General features: G+C 36.9%; 2 protein-coding genes across 2 annotated transcripts; both read right to left on the bottom strand.

Annotated features, from left to right (window-relative positions):
• Positions 1–7,505: 7,505 nt before the first annotated feature.
• Positions 7,506–7,975, bottom strand: LOC101127726 (keratin-associated protein 3-3). Its single transcript, XM_004041790.5, has one exon. The coding sequence runs from the start codon at positions 7,895–7,897 to the stop codon at positions 7,601–7,603; it is 297 nt and encodes a 98-aa protein (XP_004041838.2). The 5' UTR covers positions 7,898–7,975; the 3' UTR covers positions 7,506–7,600.
• Positions 7,976–12,990: 5,015 nt separating this feature from the next.
• Positions 12,991–13,721, bottom strand: LOC101128089 (keratin-associated protein 3-3). The gene has a single exon (XM_004041791.4). The coding sequence runs from the start codon at positions 13,664–13,666 to the stop codon at positions 13,358–13,360; it is 309 nt and encodes a 102-aa protein (XP_004041839.3). The 5' UTR covers positions 13,667–13,721; the 3' UTR covers positions 12,991–13,357.
• Positions 13,722–14,033: the final 312 nt, after the last annotated feature.

Raw genomic sequence — 14,033 nt, 5'->3', positions numbered from 1 at the left:
ATGGCACATGTATGCATATGTAACTAACCTGCACAATGTGATAAATAAATAAAAAAACAAAAAACAAAAAACAAAGAAAGAAAGCAGGTAACGTATAAGACTCACCTTCTTCATGGTCCAGGACACATAGCCCTCCTGCACAATATTCCTGCACCCAGCTATCAACAGACCTTCAGCTGATAGAAAAATGTAACTTAGCTCACTGCAAACTTAGTGTTATCAGTACCACACAAACCCTCTTCAGCACACAGTACAAGCACCATCCTGTAAAATCTCCAGCACACCTTTGTCTCCTTGCAGACAGCCCCTTCTCTGCTGTGCTGCCCATTGCTTCCTTGCAACGTATTTGCATACGTTCTCTAATATATCTGCCTTTCTTTACCTACAACTATCTTGATAAATTCTTCTTACCCCCATGCCACCAGCCCCAGATAGTTGCTAATCACCCGTGACAATTTCTATAGCATATCATCACCAGAAGAAAGGAACACTGGGAATAGAGAAAAAGAAATAGACGTCATGAAAGGCCATGATAAAAAAAAAAAACCGACAACCACACGGTAGTTTATTTTGCATAATACTATGCTCTTACCTTACAACATCCACCTAGGCTGCCAGAATCATTTTCCTAAAATACAAACCTGCTTTTTGTCGCCCTCCACTTGTGGAATGCAAACTTTCTACCTTGGCAAATATGACCTTCCCTAACCTGGTGCCAATTTACCTTTCTGGGCTCACTTCCTGATGTTCTCTCTCACAAACCCTAAGCTCCAGCCATCCTTCAAGCTTCGTAGGTACGATTTTCTTGGTCAAATGCTCTTCTGCTATTCCTTTCCTGGATGAACTCACATGTCAAGACTCAGCTGAAACGTCGTTCAACTGCCTCATGTGGAGAAGTGGCTCCTCCCAGAGCACTTTGCAAGCATCTCTGCTATAGCAGTTGTCTTGTTGCTTTTAACATTTGTGCGACAGGTTATAAGAGTTTACATGAGGCCTTAAGAAATTTGGCTCAGGGCCAGAGCTACTATCCACGTGCAGCAACTTGGTTGATTTTCACTGTTTTGGGCAACAACCTAAATAACTTTTAACAGTGCCTGGGAATGTTCAAGGGTTAGCTCGGGTTCAAGCTGCAGGGGAAACACACAGCTGGCTGGGCCACAGGGTGGTCAAGGTAATCTGTTTCCCAAGGCAAAGAAGGAAGTGGAGGGATTATCTGGGTGACCCTACAATATGATCAATCATATTGAATAACTTGGTCACTCTACATTATCCTTCATGTAAATTGTTTTATTCAGTTAGTTGATAGGATTAGCAAATGGATTTCCACCCCCATCTATGTTCTTGAGAAATATTTCCTGTAAATTTCTTTTCTTCTAATGATCTTGTTAGGTTTTGGTATCAAGTTACATACTGGGTTCACAATATGACTTAGCTCTGCGTCCCCACCCAAACTTCATCTCAAATTGTAAACCCCAAATCCCCACGTGTTAGGGGAGGGACCTGGATGATTGGATCATGGCGGCAGTTTCCCGTATACTGTTCTTGTGATAGTGAGTTCGTTCTCAGGAAATCTAATGGTTTTGTAAGTGTGTGACAGTTCCTCCTTCCCACGCTCTCTCTCACCTGCCCCCATGTAAGAAGTGCCTGCTTCCCCTTCCACCATTATTGTAAGTTTCCTGAGGCCTCCCCAGCCATGTGGAACTGGGACTCAATTACACCTCCTTCCTTTATAAATTATCCAGTCTCAGATATTTCTTTATAACAGTGTGAGAATGGAGTAATACTGTTCATAAATTAAACTGGGAAATGTTTCCTCTTTATTTCATGAAATTCGGTAAGATTAGTGTTATTTATTCCTTAAATGTTTGATGGAGTCCAGTGAGGCCACCTCTTCCAGGAGTCTCCCATGTGAAAAAGTTGTGTTTTGTTTTTAACTAGGAAAAAAAATGTCTGGGCGCGGTGGCTCATGCCTGTAATCCCAGCACTTTGGGAGGCCCAGGCAGGCAGATCACTTAAGGACAGGAGTTTGAGACCAGCCTGGCTAATATGCTGAAGCCTTGTCTCTACTAAAAATACAAAAATTAGTTGGGCATAGTGGCGAACACCTGTAGTCCTAGCTTTTCGGGAGGCTGAAGCATGAGAATTGCTGAAACCTGGAAGGCAGATGCTGCGGTGAGCCGAGATCACACCATTGCACTCCAGCTTGGGTGAGAGTGAGACTCCATTTCAAACACACACACACACACACACACACACACGCACACACACACACAAATATATATATATTTGCTGACCTCTACATCAAATTGCTTACCTCTACTTATAGAAACCTCACAATGCTATTCAGTTGTTCTATTTCATTTTGTGTGAAAGTTGCATTTTTCAAGGAGTTTGTTCACTTCACCTAAGTTGCAAAAATACTGAAATAAAGTTGTTCATAATAATCCTTATCATGAATTTTAGTATCTGCAGTGTCTATAAATTCTCACTATTTAATTCCAGATATTGGTAATTTGTGTTTTATCTCATGCTTCCCCCATCAATCTGGCTTGATGTTCATCAGATTAATACTAATGTATTGTTTATTTCAAGGTTGCTGAAAGAGTAGATTTTTGATGTTCTCACCATAAAACAATGATCAGGTGCTTAGGTGATGGATATGTTACTTAGCTTGATTTATCTTTCCACGATGCATACATAAATCAAAACACCACATTGTACCCCACAAATATACATATACACAATTATTATTTGCCAACTAAAAAATAACTAAATAGAAGTACTTTATGAATCCTTTCAACGAATCAAATTTTAGCTTCATTAATTTCCTCATTGTTTTCTATTCATTGATTTCTGATATTATGTTTATTATTTATTTCTTTCTCCTTACTTTGAATTTTAATTGTTCTTTTTCTATTTAGTTGAAATGAAAACTTAAGTGATTGATGAAGAGGTAAATGAAGGTGATAAAGATGTAAATCTTATTTTCTAATATAATCATTTGCTGTATATTTTCTACTAATCCAATGCTGTATGTATCCCATAAATTTTTAAAATCTTTTGTTTTCATTATCATTCAGCTCATAATATTTCTTAAGCTGTATTGGTATTTATTATTTGATCCATAGGTTATTAGAACTGTGTTGTTTGATTTTCAAATATTTGGTGATTTTTCTAAGTATCTGATTGATTTCTCATTTAATTCCATTGTGGTCAGATAACATATTTTGTTAGATTTTGGAATTTATGGAGACAAATTTAATGGCCTAAAATATAGTCTATTTTGGTGAGAGTTCCTTATGCATTTGAAAAGAATGTATATTCTGCAATTGTAGGGGGTAACATTCTGTAAATGTAACTGAGTAAAATTGTTTGATACTATTATTCAAATCTTCTTTATCCTTGGTAATTTTCTTATCTGTTTGTTCTCTCAGATCCTGACAGGGGATATTAAAATCACCAAATGTGATTTTGGATTCATCTATTTCTCTCTTGACTTCTGTGATTTTTTGCCTTATTTATTTTGAAGCTCTGTTATTGGGTCATATTTTTAAGGATTATAGGACCACCTGATGAATTTTCCCTTTTTCATTATGAAATATCACCTTAAAATTATCTAATATTTAAGTGACCAAACTTCTTTCTTATCATTACTATTTGCGTGGTATGTCTTTTTTTCAGACTACAGAATTCAATTTTCTTATGCTTTTATATTTAAAGTGAATCACTTTTAAACAGCATAGTGCTGGGTTTTCTTTTTAAATCCAATCTGACATCCTCTGACTTTTTATCTGAGTGCTTACTTTATATTTAATGTAATTATTGATATGGTTGGTTTAAAATCTACCATCTTGCTATTTGTTTTTTATTTCCATGTGTTTTTTGCTTCCTTTCCCTTTTATTTCTCATCTTATTTTGGGCCAATCAAACATTCTACTTTATTTTCTATACTAGCTTTATAAGTGTATATCTTTTAATGGTTTTTCCAAAGGGTGGGGTAGTTCTCCCAGGATTATGATATGCATCTTTACATTTTTGTACTCCACTTGGAATTAATACTGTAGCACTTTATGTAAAATACGAGAACCTTACCACAGTAGGGTTCTTTTTGCCCCTTTCTGTTCTTTGTGCTATTATCGTCAAATTGCTTACTTCTACATATAGAAACCCTACAATGTCATTGTTTTTGCTTTAAATCATTGTCTTTTAGAATACTGAGAAAAGGAAAAAGAGAAAGTCTCATATTTTATCCATGTATTTACCATTTTCAGTGTTTTTTTTCCTTCCTGAAGGTCTGAGACTTCATTTTGTATAATTACTCTTAAAATTTTTTTATTGTGGCAAAATACAAGTAACATACAATTTACTATCTTAACTATTTTTAAGTGTACAATCCAGTGGTATTAAGTACATTCAAATGTTGTGTGCGCATCACCACCGTCCTTCTCCATAACTCTTTTCACCTTTTAAAACTGAAACTCTGTTCCCTTTAAACAACTGCCCATGAAGCCCGCCCTTGTGTCCTGGCAACCATTGTTCTGCTTTTCATCTCTATGATTTTTTTTACTACTTTTAACTACCTCATATAAGTGAAAGCATATAAGTTAATAGTATCTTTCTGTGACTGGCTTACTTCACTTAGCACAACGTCTTCAAGGTTAATTCATGTTGTGGCATGTGTCAGAAAGTCCTTCCCTTTTAGGGCTGAATAATATTCCATTGTATGGATGTACCATATTTTGATTATCCATCCATCTATCAATGAGCACTTGTTTGTTTTCATATTTTAGCTATTGCGATTATTGCTGCTATGAACACAAGTATACAAATGTCTTTTAACGACCCTGCTTTCAATTCATTTGGGTATATACCCAGAAGTGGAAGCGCAGGATCATAAGGCAATTCTACATTTAATTTTTTGAGGAACTGCTATATTGTTTTTCACAGTCACTGTACAATTTTACCTTCCTACCAGCAATGCTTGAGGGTTCCAATTTCTCTCTCTCTCTCTCTCTCTCTCTCTATATATATATATAAAATGTATATATTATATATTTTACATATGTATGTGTGTGTATATATATATGGGGTTTTGTTTTGTTTTGTGTTTTGTTTTTTGAGACAGAATCTTGCTCCATCACCCAGGCTGTAGTGCAGTGGTGCCATATTGGCCCAGTGCAGCCTCTGCCTCCCGGGTTCAAGTGATTCTCTTGCTTCAGCCTCCCAAGTAGCTGGGATTACAGGAGCCCACCACCACGCCCGGCTAATTTTTGTATTTTTAGTAGAGACAGGATTTCACCATGTTGGCTGGGCTGGTCTCAAACTCCTGACCTCAAGTGATCCACCTGCCTTGGCCTCCCAAAGTGCTGGGATTACAGGCATAAGCCACCACACCTGGCCGTTTTGTTTTTTGTATTTATTTATTTATTTATTTTATGGCAGCCTTCCTAATGGGTGGGAGGTAGTATCTCATTGTAGTTTTGATTTGCACTTTGCTAATGATTAGTGATGTGATGCTGAGTACCTTTGCCTGTGCTGATTGGCTATTTGTATATCTTCTTTGAAGAAAGTCTATTCAAGTTCTCTGTCCATTTCTGAACTGGTTTGTTTGTTTTTTGTCCTTGAGGTAAAATTACTCTTAAACCAAAAGGACTTCCTTAGTGTTTCTTATAGTGTAGATCTTCAGGCACTTAAAAAAGAAGTCAGCTTTATTCACCTATAAGTGTTTTTATTTTTTCTTTAAGTTTGAAGGTTGTTTTTGCAGACTGTAGTGTTCACAATTTTTTTTCCTTTAGGACCTTTTAAATGAGGTTTGATTTTCCTCTGACATCCATTTTATCTGAAAAGAAGTCAGACATCCATTTTTTCTTTGCTGCCTTCTATTTGATTTGTTTTTTTTTCTTAATTGGTATTCAGCAGTTTGACTATGATATGTGTAGGTGGTGTGTGTGTGTGTGTGTGTGTATTGCAATTATCCTGCTAAGAGTTTGTTGAGATTCTTGAATATATGGGTTAATATGTCACCAAATTTTGAAAACTTTTGCTTTTATTCCCTCCCAAATTTTTATTTCCTATTCTTTAACTCCTCTCATTCTGAGACTCCAATTTCATCCTTGTTTCACCACTTGGTACTTTCCCACAGGCTTCTTAGTTTCTTTAATTTCTTTTTCAATCCTTTTTTCTACCCTGGCCAGGCTGGAACCTCAAAGTCTGTTAATAGTGAATGACCTCTGGTATCTCCATTCAGCTTCTAATCACCCAGCAGCCACTCTTTGCTATGCCTGATGGAATTTCAGCCAGCGTATTTGCAACTGCGCCTTCTGTAAGTACTTGATAACTTTTACACAGTCTTCTTTACTTACCTACGTATATCTTCTTCCTCTCCGGAATAAGTTTCCAAACCCCATTTAGATATAGCTACTCGTGTTGCAAACATGACCTGTCTAGAGCAAGAAGAACAGAGTATTTCCATCTTGAACTCTCTTCTCCTTCTTGGCTCCTAGGCTCAATTGGTGACATAACTCCACTGTCTAGTCTTTCTTTGATATTTTCTTTTCCTCCGTATCCCTTTGATGACTAGCTGCAGTCAATTCCTCTTTGACTATGTCTTTCCCACTTTACCCCCATGACAACAGTCTTCATTGTTCTCAATTTTATGATCCCACAGCACTTTACTAATACTGCTGGTAGAACACATCTTTTTTCATTATAACACAGCAACTGGCATTCGATAATTATTAACTGTAGGAAGAAACAAATGGATGATGTGTTTGTATTTGCTTCACCTGCCAGATGGTTAGCTTATTTTCAGCAGAGACAATAAAACACAGGACACACAATAGACATTTAATAAATCTTAGTTGAATAAATAATGACATTATTATATTTTTTTCATAAATAGATCATGTCACCTGGATTAGTTTATATATTTTGTCATATTTGGTGTTTGGGTAATGTTCAGTATTTCTCAACCTGTCTGAAACCATTTTTTGGGAGGACAAGTCAGGAAAAGTCTACTTTCAAATATGCCGATGTACTAGACCATCTTACATGCAAGGATGTTTAATTTTCTTAAAACAGCAAGAACAGCAAAATTAAGAAATTTTTGTCCATACTGCCACCATTTTCAGTTTCACTAATGTTTCCAGTTTTTCTTTAAATGCCAGTGTTCAGAGTTAAGAGACACATTTAATGAATGAACAGAAATAAACAGAAGTAATTGTAGACACTTGTGCTATGCCAGAGATGTAAAATTTATTAAGATAATCATGAAGAACTTCCTTAATTTCCAGAAAGATACCACCCAAGACTGAAAACAGATTTCCCAAACCACCCACAGAAAGAGACACTTTAATATGAAGGAATCGAACAGCTTCAGGAAGCTATAGGCATCCACCGATTCAAACTGCAGTTGGTTATAGCTGAATGGTCATTGAAAGTTTCTTGGTCTCTTTTTTTTTGCAGGGGGTGATTGTGATAGTACCATCCTTGTTCCAATTTCTAAAGCAGAGTACATTAGTTGTAGGTACTGAGATAGGTGAACGCTAAAGCTTCTATGTTGACTTTTTCAATCTCAGGCACTGAGCAAAGTAGCCTTCCATTAGCAGCCTCTTGGGAGGCAGGGCTCACAGCAGGGCTGAGTGAAGGTGGTGAGGTTGAGGGTCTCCAGCCCTGGAGTTGGCTGGCAGGAGTTGAGCAGGAAGCAGGTGGGCACGCAGGGCTGAGGAATGTAGCAGGGTGGGGGACAGTTGTCACAGCAGGTGGGCTCCAGTAACCAAACTGTGTGTGGGCAGGTGCTGGGCAGGCAGACTCCACAGCGGCAGGATTTGTCGGAGGAGCAGATGGTGGTGGCGGGCCCGGTGGGGACACTGCAGCCGCGAGAGGCACAGCAATCCATGGCTATCGGAATCTGTGGTATTTGTGGGTTTGATTGAAAAGAAGGATAAGGCTTCTGAGGTGTGAATATCTCTCCTTTCTCTGGGGCTCTTATATACCCTCTCCACTGGGAGTTGGTCCAGCCAAGAGGCTTCTTTCCTGGTTCTCGTTTATGTTAGTGTACCCATTATTCTTTAATTTGTTTGACATTTAGACTCTGTAAAGAGTCCCCATTTTCCTAATTAACTTTTATTTGAGTTCATTGCTAAATCTGAACTGATTACCCTTGCTATTTGTCACTGGAACACGAGCTTTATGAGGTATCACCAAAGCCTTCTGTTATTATATTTTCAACACCAGCCCTGCTGGGGAATATTGCATGATAGTGAGTCTGTAATATGTGGGCCTGCTCTCCAGTGCTGCTTTATTTTTAATCTGTCACTTTATCTATACCAATTTGTCTGATAAAGTATTCTTGTTTTAAAGAGTTGAACTTAATTTTACTTTCTTTTAGCTTTGAGGCTTTTGAAGATCAAAATTACATTAACATGAAGAAATATGCCATTGAGAAATATGGAAAAACTTTGAAAAACACTTATTATTCTAGTTTTTTACTATAAAATATTTTGTATACATTGTTTATCATTACATTACTAGAATCCTATTGTGCATAGGTTCTGAAACTTGCCTTTGTGTGTGTGTATATATATTTTATATATATATATATAATTATCTTATATGTTAAAGGATATTTGATAGTGTTACTTTTAATATTTCTTAGCATTTATTATATAATTGCACTTCTATGTTACTTTAAAATTTTATATTATTATGCATTGAGGTTATTTTCAACTTTACAATAATTTTGGCAACAGAGCACCTCTGTATATAAATCTTTGTGCATATTTTTGATTATTTCAGAAACAGAATTAATTATTTGGTAGAATTATAGGGGCAAATGTTAATTTCCAGTATTTTTAAGGCCTTTCATGTCATTGCCATACTGTTTTTCAGAATGGTTCTATTTACCTACTTTTTTTTTCAAATTATCTATTTCCACCAGATGTGTTTGATTAAGAATTCCCATTTCCTATACCTTTGACAGATACTTTATTTTAAAGGTGTTTTCCAATTTCATGGGTGAAAAACACAATTTTATGATTGTCATGTCTGTATTTCTTTTATAACCAGCTAGGTTGAAATATTCCTTCATATGCATATTGGCCATCTGTCTTCTATTGAGAGTTGGCTTGCTTTGTTTCCTTCACTGCTAATTGTGGGCAAATTGAATTTTTAGCTTCTGTCTATATAGAATAAATAAAATAATAACTTAAGAATACAAAACTAAAATTCAAGTAAAATTGTTACCAAAGGAAACTTATGAGCCTCAGCTAGATTAATCTGTTGACATTTGATTTCATTCTCTCTCTCTCTTTTTTTTCTTTTTTTTTTTTTTTAACAAGGTATTGCATTTTTTCCTGAAATCAAATGTAGCTGTGGTAGGAAAGACCTGGTTCTAGTACCAGTACGCTATTTAGACTGCAGACATAGTTCAGTGTTTAAGAGGGAGCACAAGGTGGGCTTGTGGCCAATATCATTTATACACCTCAAACCATTTCTGCTCAGCTTGGTCTCATGCGTCCTGCAAGCCATGGTTCTTCTCACATTCTTCTTACCTCCTCTTTTAGGCACACCTGTTGAGTGGTGCATGGTGGTGTGCATGTTTGTATGTTTTGGGAATGGGGACGTGTAGTCAAGAGGACCACCTGAGAAGTCAGAATAGCTCTTGACTGTTCCCAGTGCTGCTGGTTATCTTCCTTTTTATGGTAAGTAATTCACTTTTAGGAGCTTCATTCTTTTTCTCTGCGAAATCAGGATAATAACATGCATATTCCTCCACTCGGAAGATTATTGTGAGGTTCACATGTGATAAAAAGGGTGAAAGCTCATGGACAACCATATAGTGCTATGCAAAAATAAATTATTATCATTTTTGAAACAAATTACAGATCAAATTCAAGGCAAGGTAAAGATAAAAGAAACATAGTCAAAAGAAGAAAAGAAAATGAGATGAAGGTAAGTAAGAGAGCAACCTTACAGGAAAGAGCAAACATTTATATTAGTTTATACAAATAAATAAATAAATAATCACATCTACGATTAGAAAAAGTGGTTGGCATATAAATTAACAAACTTAAAAATTTGAAAAGCTCTCTATGGCTCTGCTTGAAAGAGAGAATTCATGATATCTTCTGGTTCCTGGACTTTCCCCAGATTTATCTTTGTATGAATACCTGCCAAAGTGTGCACCCTTTTACTTAGGACTGATTAGTATTTCACTTATTATTTAAAAAGTAATTCAACAGACATTTACTGAGCAGTTACTATGTGCCAGTCACTGTGATAAATGTTGGATTTATAGCAATAAAGAAAATAGGCACCATCCTTGCCCTCATGAAGTTTTCAGTTTGGTGGAAGAATTTTTCATACACATAACATATAATTATAAGCTGCTGCTATTATACATTATAATAGGAAAGAAAAAGAGTAAAAGACAAAAAATAAAAGAAAAAAATTATTTTGAGGGAAACATTACAAAGGAAACATGGCTTGCAGACCCTCAGGATTAGAATTTCATGGCAGAAAGCTATCAGCTTCTTACCTGGGATACAATATTACTTTGAGTTCACCATAAAAGCCTAGAGCAACTATTACTGTTTATGCAGCACATTGTGTTTCTCTAATCATAAATAAGACAAGGTTACAGATTACAAACAGTTGTAATCCAACAAGTTTATTATAATAAGCTCTTCTCTTTTATTGACAGGACTTGCAGCACTTTATTAAAATGTATTTTCTCTGCAGTGGTCTAAGAGACCTGAGAATTACTCTCCTTTGTTTATAAATGATGACAGTGATTCATAGAGAGGTGAGATGATTTGCCTTAGATGGTTCGGGAGCCAGTGTGTTAAAAACTAAATATAGGACCTATTGGGATTGAGCTACCTTTTATGTGGTTAGAAATGGAAGTTTAAACTATGTGTCAGAGATACTAAGCATTTTATTTTTAAAAACAACGCGTATCTTTTTTATTTAAGCGAATGTAGGAAAAACATGGTGATTCTTGATGAGATGGTAGATTTTCGGGGTGCTAAAAATCTAGACACACACGCACATACGCACATGCACACGCACACATCCAAGAAGTCCAGTTTTAATTATATCTTTCTATAGTCAATGGAGGGATCTGGGACAGTGCAGACGTAAATCAAAGATTAGCAATGAAAAGAGACAGAAGCAAAACACGATTATATTGGTCTCTTGCTTGAAATCTTTCATTGCTTCAAAGTTTCAGTCCAAACCCCTTTGCTTTGAGGAGCCCCTTATGTCTGGGTCTTTGTATTTCTGTCTTCTCTGCCTCACCCTCTTCAATGCATTGTTCATCCAGTCATTCCCAACTACCTCCTGTGGCTTAAAGACACCAACCTCTCCGCTGCCTCCATGATTTATTAAGCTGCTGTTCTGTCTGGAACAACTGTTCCCTACCTCTCCTGCTGCCTGTTCATCTTTTAAAGCTTAGACTGGATAGCTCAGAGGCTTTCCGTAACTATTTCTCACCTTTGACACTGAATCACCAAATCTGGGTTTTAGTTATTCTTTCTGCATGCTTGCATGCCATGCTGCTCACCTCCCAGTCACAGCAGAATCCCTCAGCATTGCAATTATTATTATGATAACTTGTCTTTCTCCTTCACCAGATTTGGGAGAGACTTGAGGGCACTTGAGACTTGAGGTAATAGCATTTCTTTTATCTTTTTACTCCTGGCATCAATATGATGCCTGACATAGGGCAAACACTCAGGAAATATGGACAAATGAATGAGTGAATGGACTAGATCTCTTGTTGACAGTATCCTCTGTAGTGTCCCATAGACTCCATGGCTGCTAAGTTCTGTTCATTTAAGGTTGAGCTGTAAAAAGCCTATGGAATCCCGTGAGAAATTTCTCTCTGAAGAGACTAACAGGTATATTGAGGACATTTTAAAACAAGTTTGTTAAAAAGCATTTGCTTCTCCCCTTCTTTGTCCTACTCTTTTTCTTGCATGTCTTCTTGTGGTTTTATTTCAATGCATTTTCAGATTTTGACTTGTGTCTTTATATATGTATTGTGTATAGATGTACATACACACATAGATTTATATGTGTTACATAAATGTATTGGATGTATTATATATATAATATATATACTTGTTCTCTCTAGGCTTGGAAAAGAAAAATCTTCATGAGATAAAATTAAGTAGGTTGATAAAATTAAGTAACGAATTAAAGCATATTTAATCAGGGTTTTAGCTCTCAACCTGAGACACCTGAAAAGTATTGGCATTCTATTGATTACTGTGGTAGAACATCTGTGCTGAGTATGGTGGCAAATAGAGGTATGTTCCTGGTGCCTTGTTACTAGAGTTGACCACTTTGAGTTCTCTCTAACAGAAAATGAAGTTGAAATAGGTACACCTCCAAAATACCCAGATTTTAGAATTGAATACTTGCCAATTTTAATCTATGAACCAATGTACTCTTTTTCTATTATAATCCGATGTGGATTTTGTTAAAGAATCTTACATGTTTTATTTCTCTTTCATATTTTGGGTTTATTTCATAACTGTGCTCATTAAGCTTCTGGTTTCATTAGTATTGAAGGTTCTATGATGTGGTAGGAAAAATTGGGCTTTAGAGTCAGACATACAAGAGGCTGAATTCTGATTTTCTAAGTAATTAACTTTATGACTTTGAGAATGCTGAATAACTCTTAAAACTTCATTTTTTCTTATCCATTAGTGCTGTTTTAAGGACTAAATCAATAATTTACTGGTGAAGAGTAGATAAATAAATGTTGGTTCACACCAAAATTGCGTTTGTCTGAGGAAGAAGAGAGAAGAGAAGGCAAACATGAAAGAGAACCTGTTAAAAGTTAGCAAGCCATGTTAGTAGTGGCAAGAATGTTAGTCATTCTGCCAATAGAGTCTTCTTTAAAAGATTAAAATAATCATCCTGTTTTTACCTTTTTAAAATGGAAGAAATATACCCCAAACTAACATAAACAAATGACACATCTTGCCAGAGAAATATAGTTTATTGGAAAACCCACCAAGAAATTTTCTTCTATGAAAATACCCAGTACAAGAAACAAGAGCCAGGAAGCAATATGACCAAGGACATGTAATCTGAGGTCTTAAAGATTGAAACAGTATTTTGCTAATAAAACACATTCACCTGCCCACAGGAACCAAATGGTTATTCAGCTAAATAACCATAAAAAATACTTTTCTTTTTTCCCCCCATTAAAACCAAAGGTAAGTTCTTCATATCTGGGTCATCTGGTCTACCTTAACATCTGGCAAACTACTGAGGCAAGTGAATACTGAAGAGACAGCTTCTGGATTCTTCGTTGTCGGGCACTAAGCAAAGTAGCCATCATCCATCAGCAGCCTCTTGGGAGGCAGGGCTCACAGCAGGGCTGAGTGAAGGTGGTGAGGTTGAGGGTCTCCAGCCCTGGAGTTGGCTGGCAGGAGTTGAGCAGGAAGCAGGTGGGCACGCAGGGCTGAGGAATGTAGCAGGGTGGGGGACAGTTGTCACAGCAGGTGGGGTCCAGTAACCAAACTGTGTGTGGGCAGGTGCTGGGCAGGCAGACTCCACAGCGGCAGGATTTGTCGGAGGAGCAGATGGTGGTGGCGGGCCCGGTGGGGACACTGCAGCCGCGAGAGACACAGCAATCCATGGCAATGGGCATCTGGTTAGCTTTCAGTTTCTTAGATGAGGATTCTGAGGTACAAATGTCTCCTCTCTTGTTAGGGCTCTTATATACCCTCCCAAGTGGGCATTGGTCCAACTGGAAGGCTTCCTGTTTTGTTTATGGCACCCTTTTTCACTGAGATTCTCTAATCAGTTTGGCATTTACATGTCCATTAAGAGTTCCCGCTCTTATTAAGTTAATCATATTTTTGACTCATTGACTTGTCATTTTTGTCACAAGATCATCACATTTTGTCTTCACAGGTTTCTGGCATGCCAAACCTTATATGACTTTTATGGGTAATCAATCCAAGTGACAATTCAGCTGTAATTTTGGAGGCCAAACTCTTCTTGTTTTTCCCTCT

Source organism: Gorilla gorilla, chromosome 4, assembly GCF_029281585.2.
Source record: "Gorilla gorilla gorilla isolate KB3781 chromosome 4, NHGRI_mGorGor1-v2.1_pri, whole genome shotgun sequence".
Taxonomy (NCBI): Eukaryota; Metazoa; Chordata; class Mammalia; order Primates; family Hominidae; genus Gorilla; species Gorilla gorilla.
Note: the sequence above shows the minus strand (reverse complement) of the source record. Positions and strands in the feature narration are given on the sequence as shown.

Coding starts and splice junctions, on each gene's coding strand:
- LOC101128089 (XM_004041791.4), bottom strand. CDS start 13,666: ATGCCCATTGCCATGGATTGCTGTGTCTCTCGCGGCTGCAGTGTCCCC.
- LOC101127726 (XM_004041790.5), bottom strand. CDS start 7,897: ATGGATTGCTGTGCCTCTCGCGGCTGCAGTGTCCCCACCGGGCCCGCC.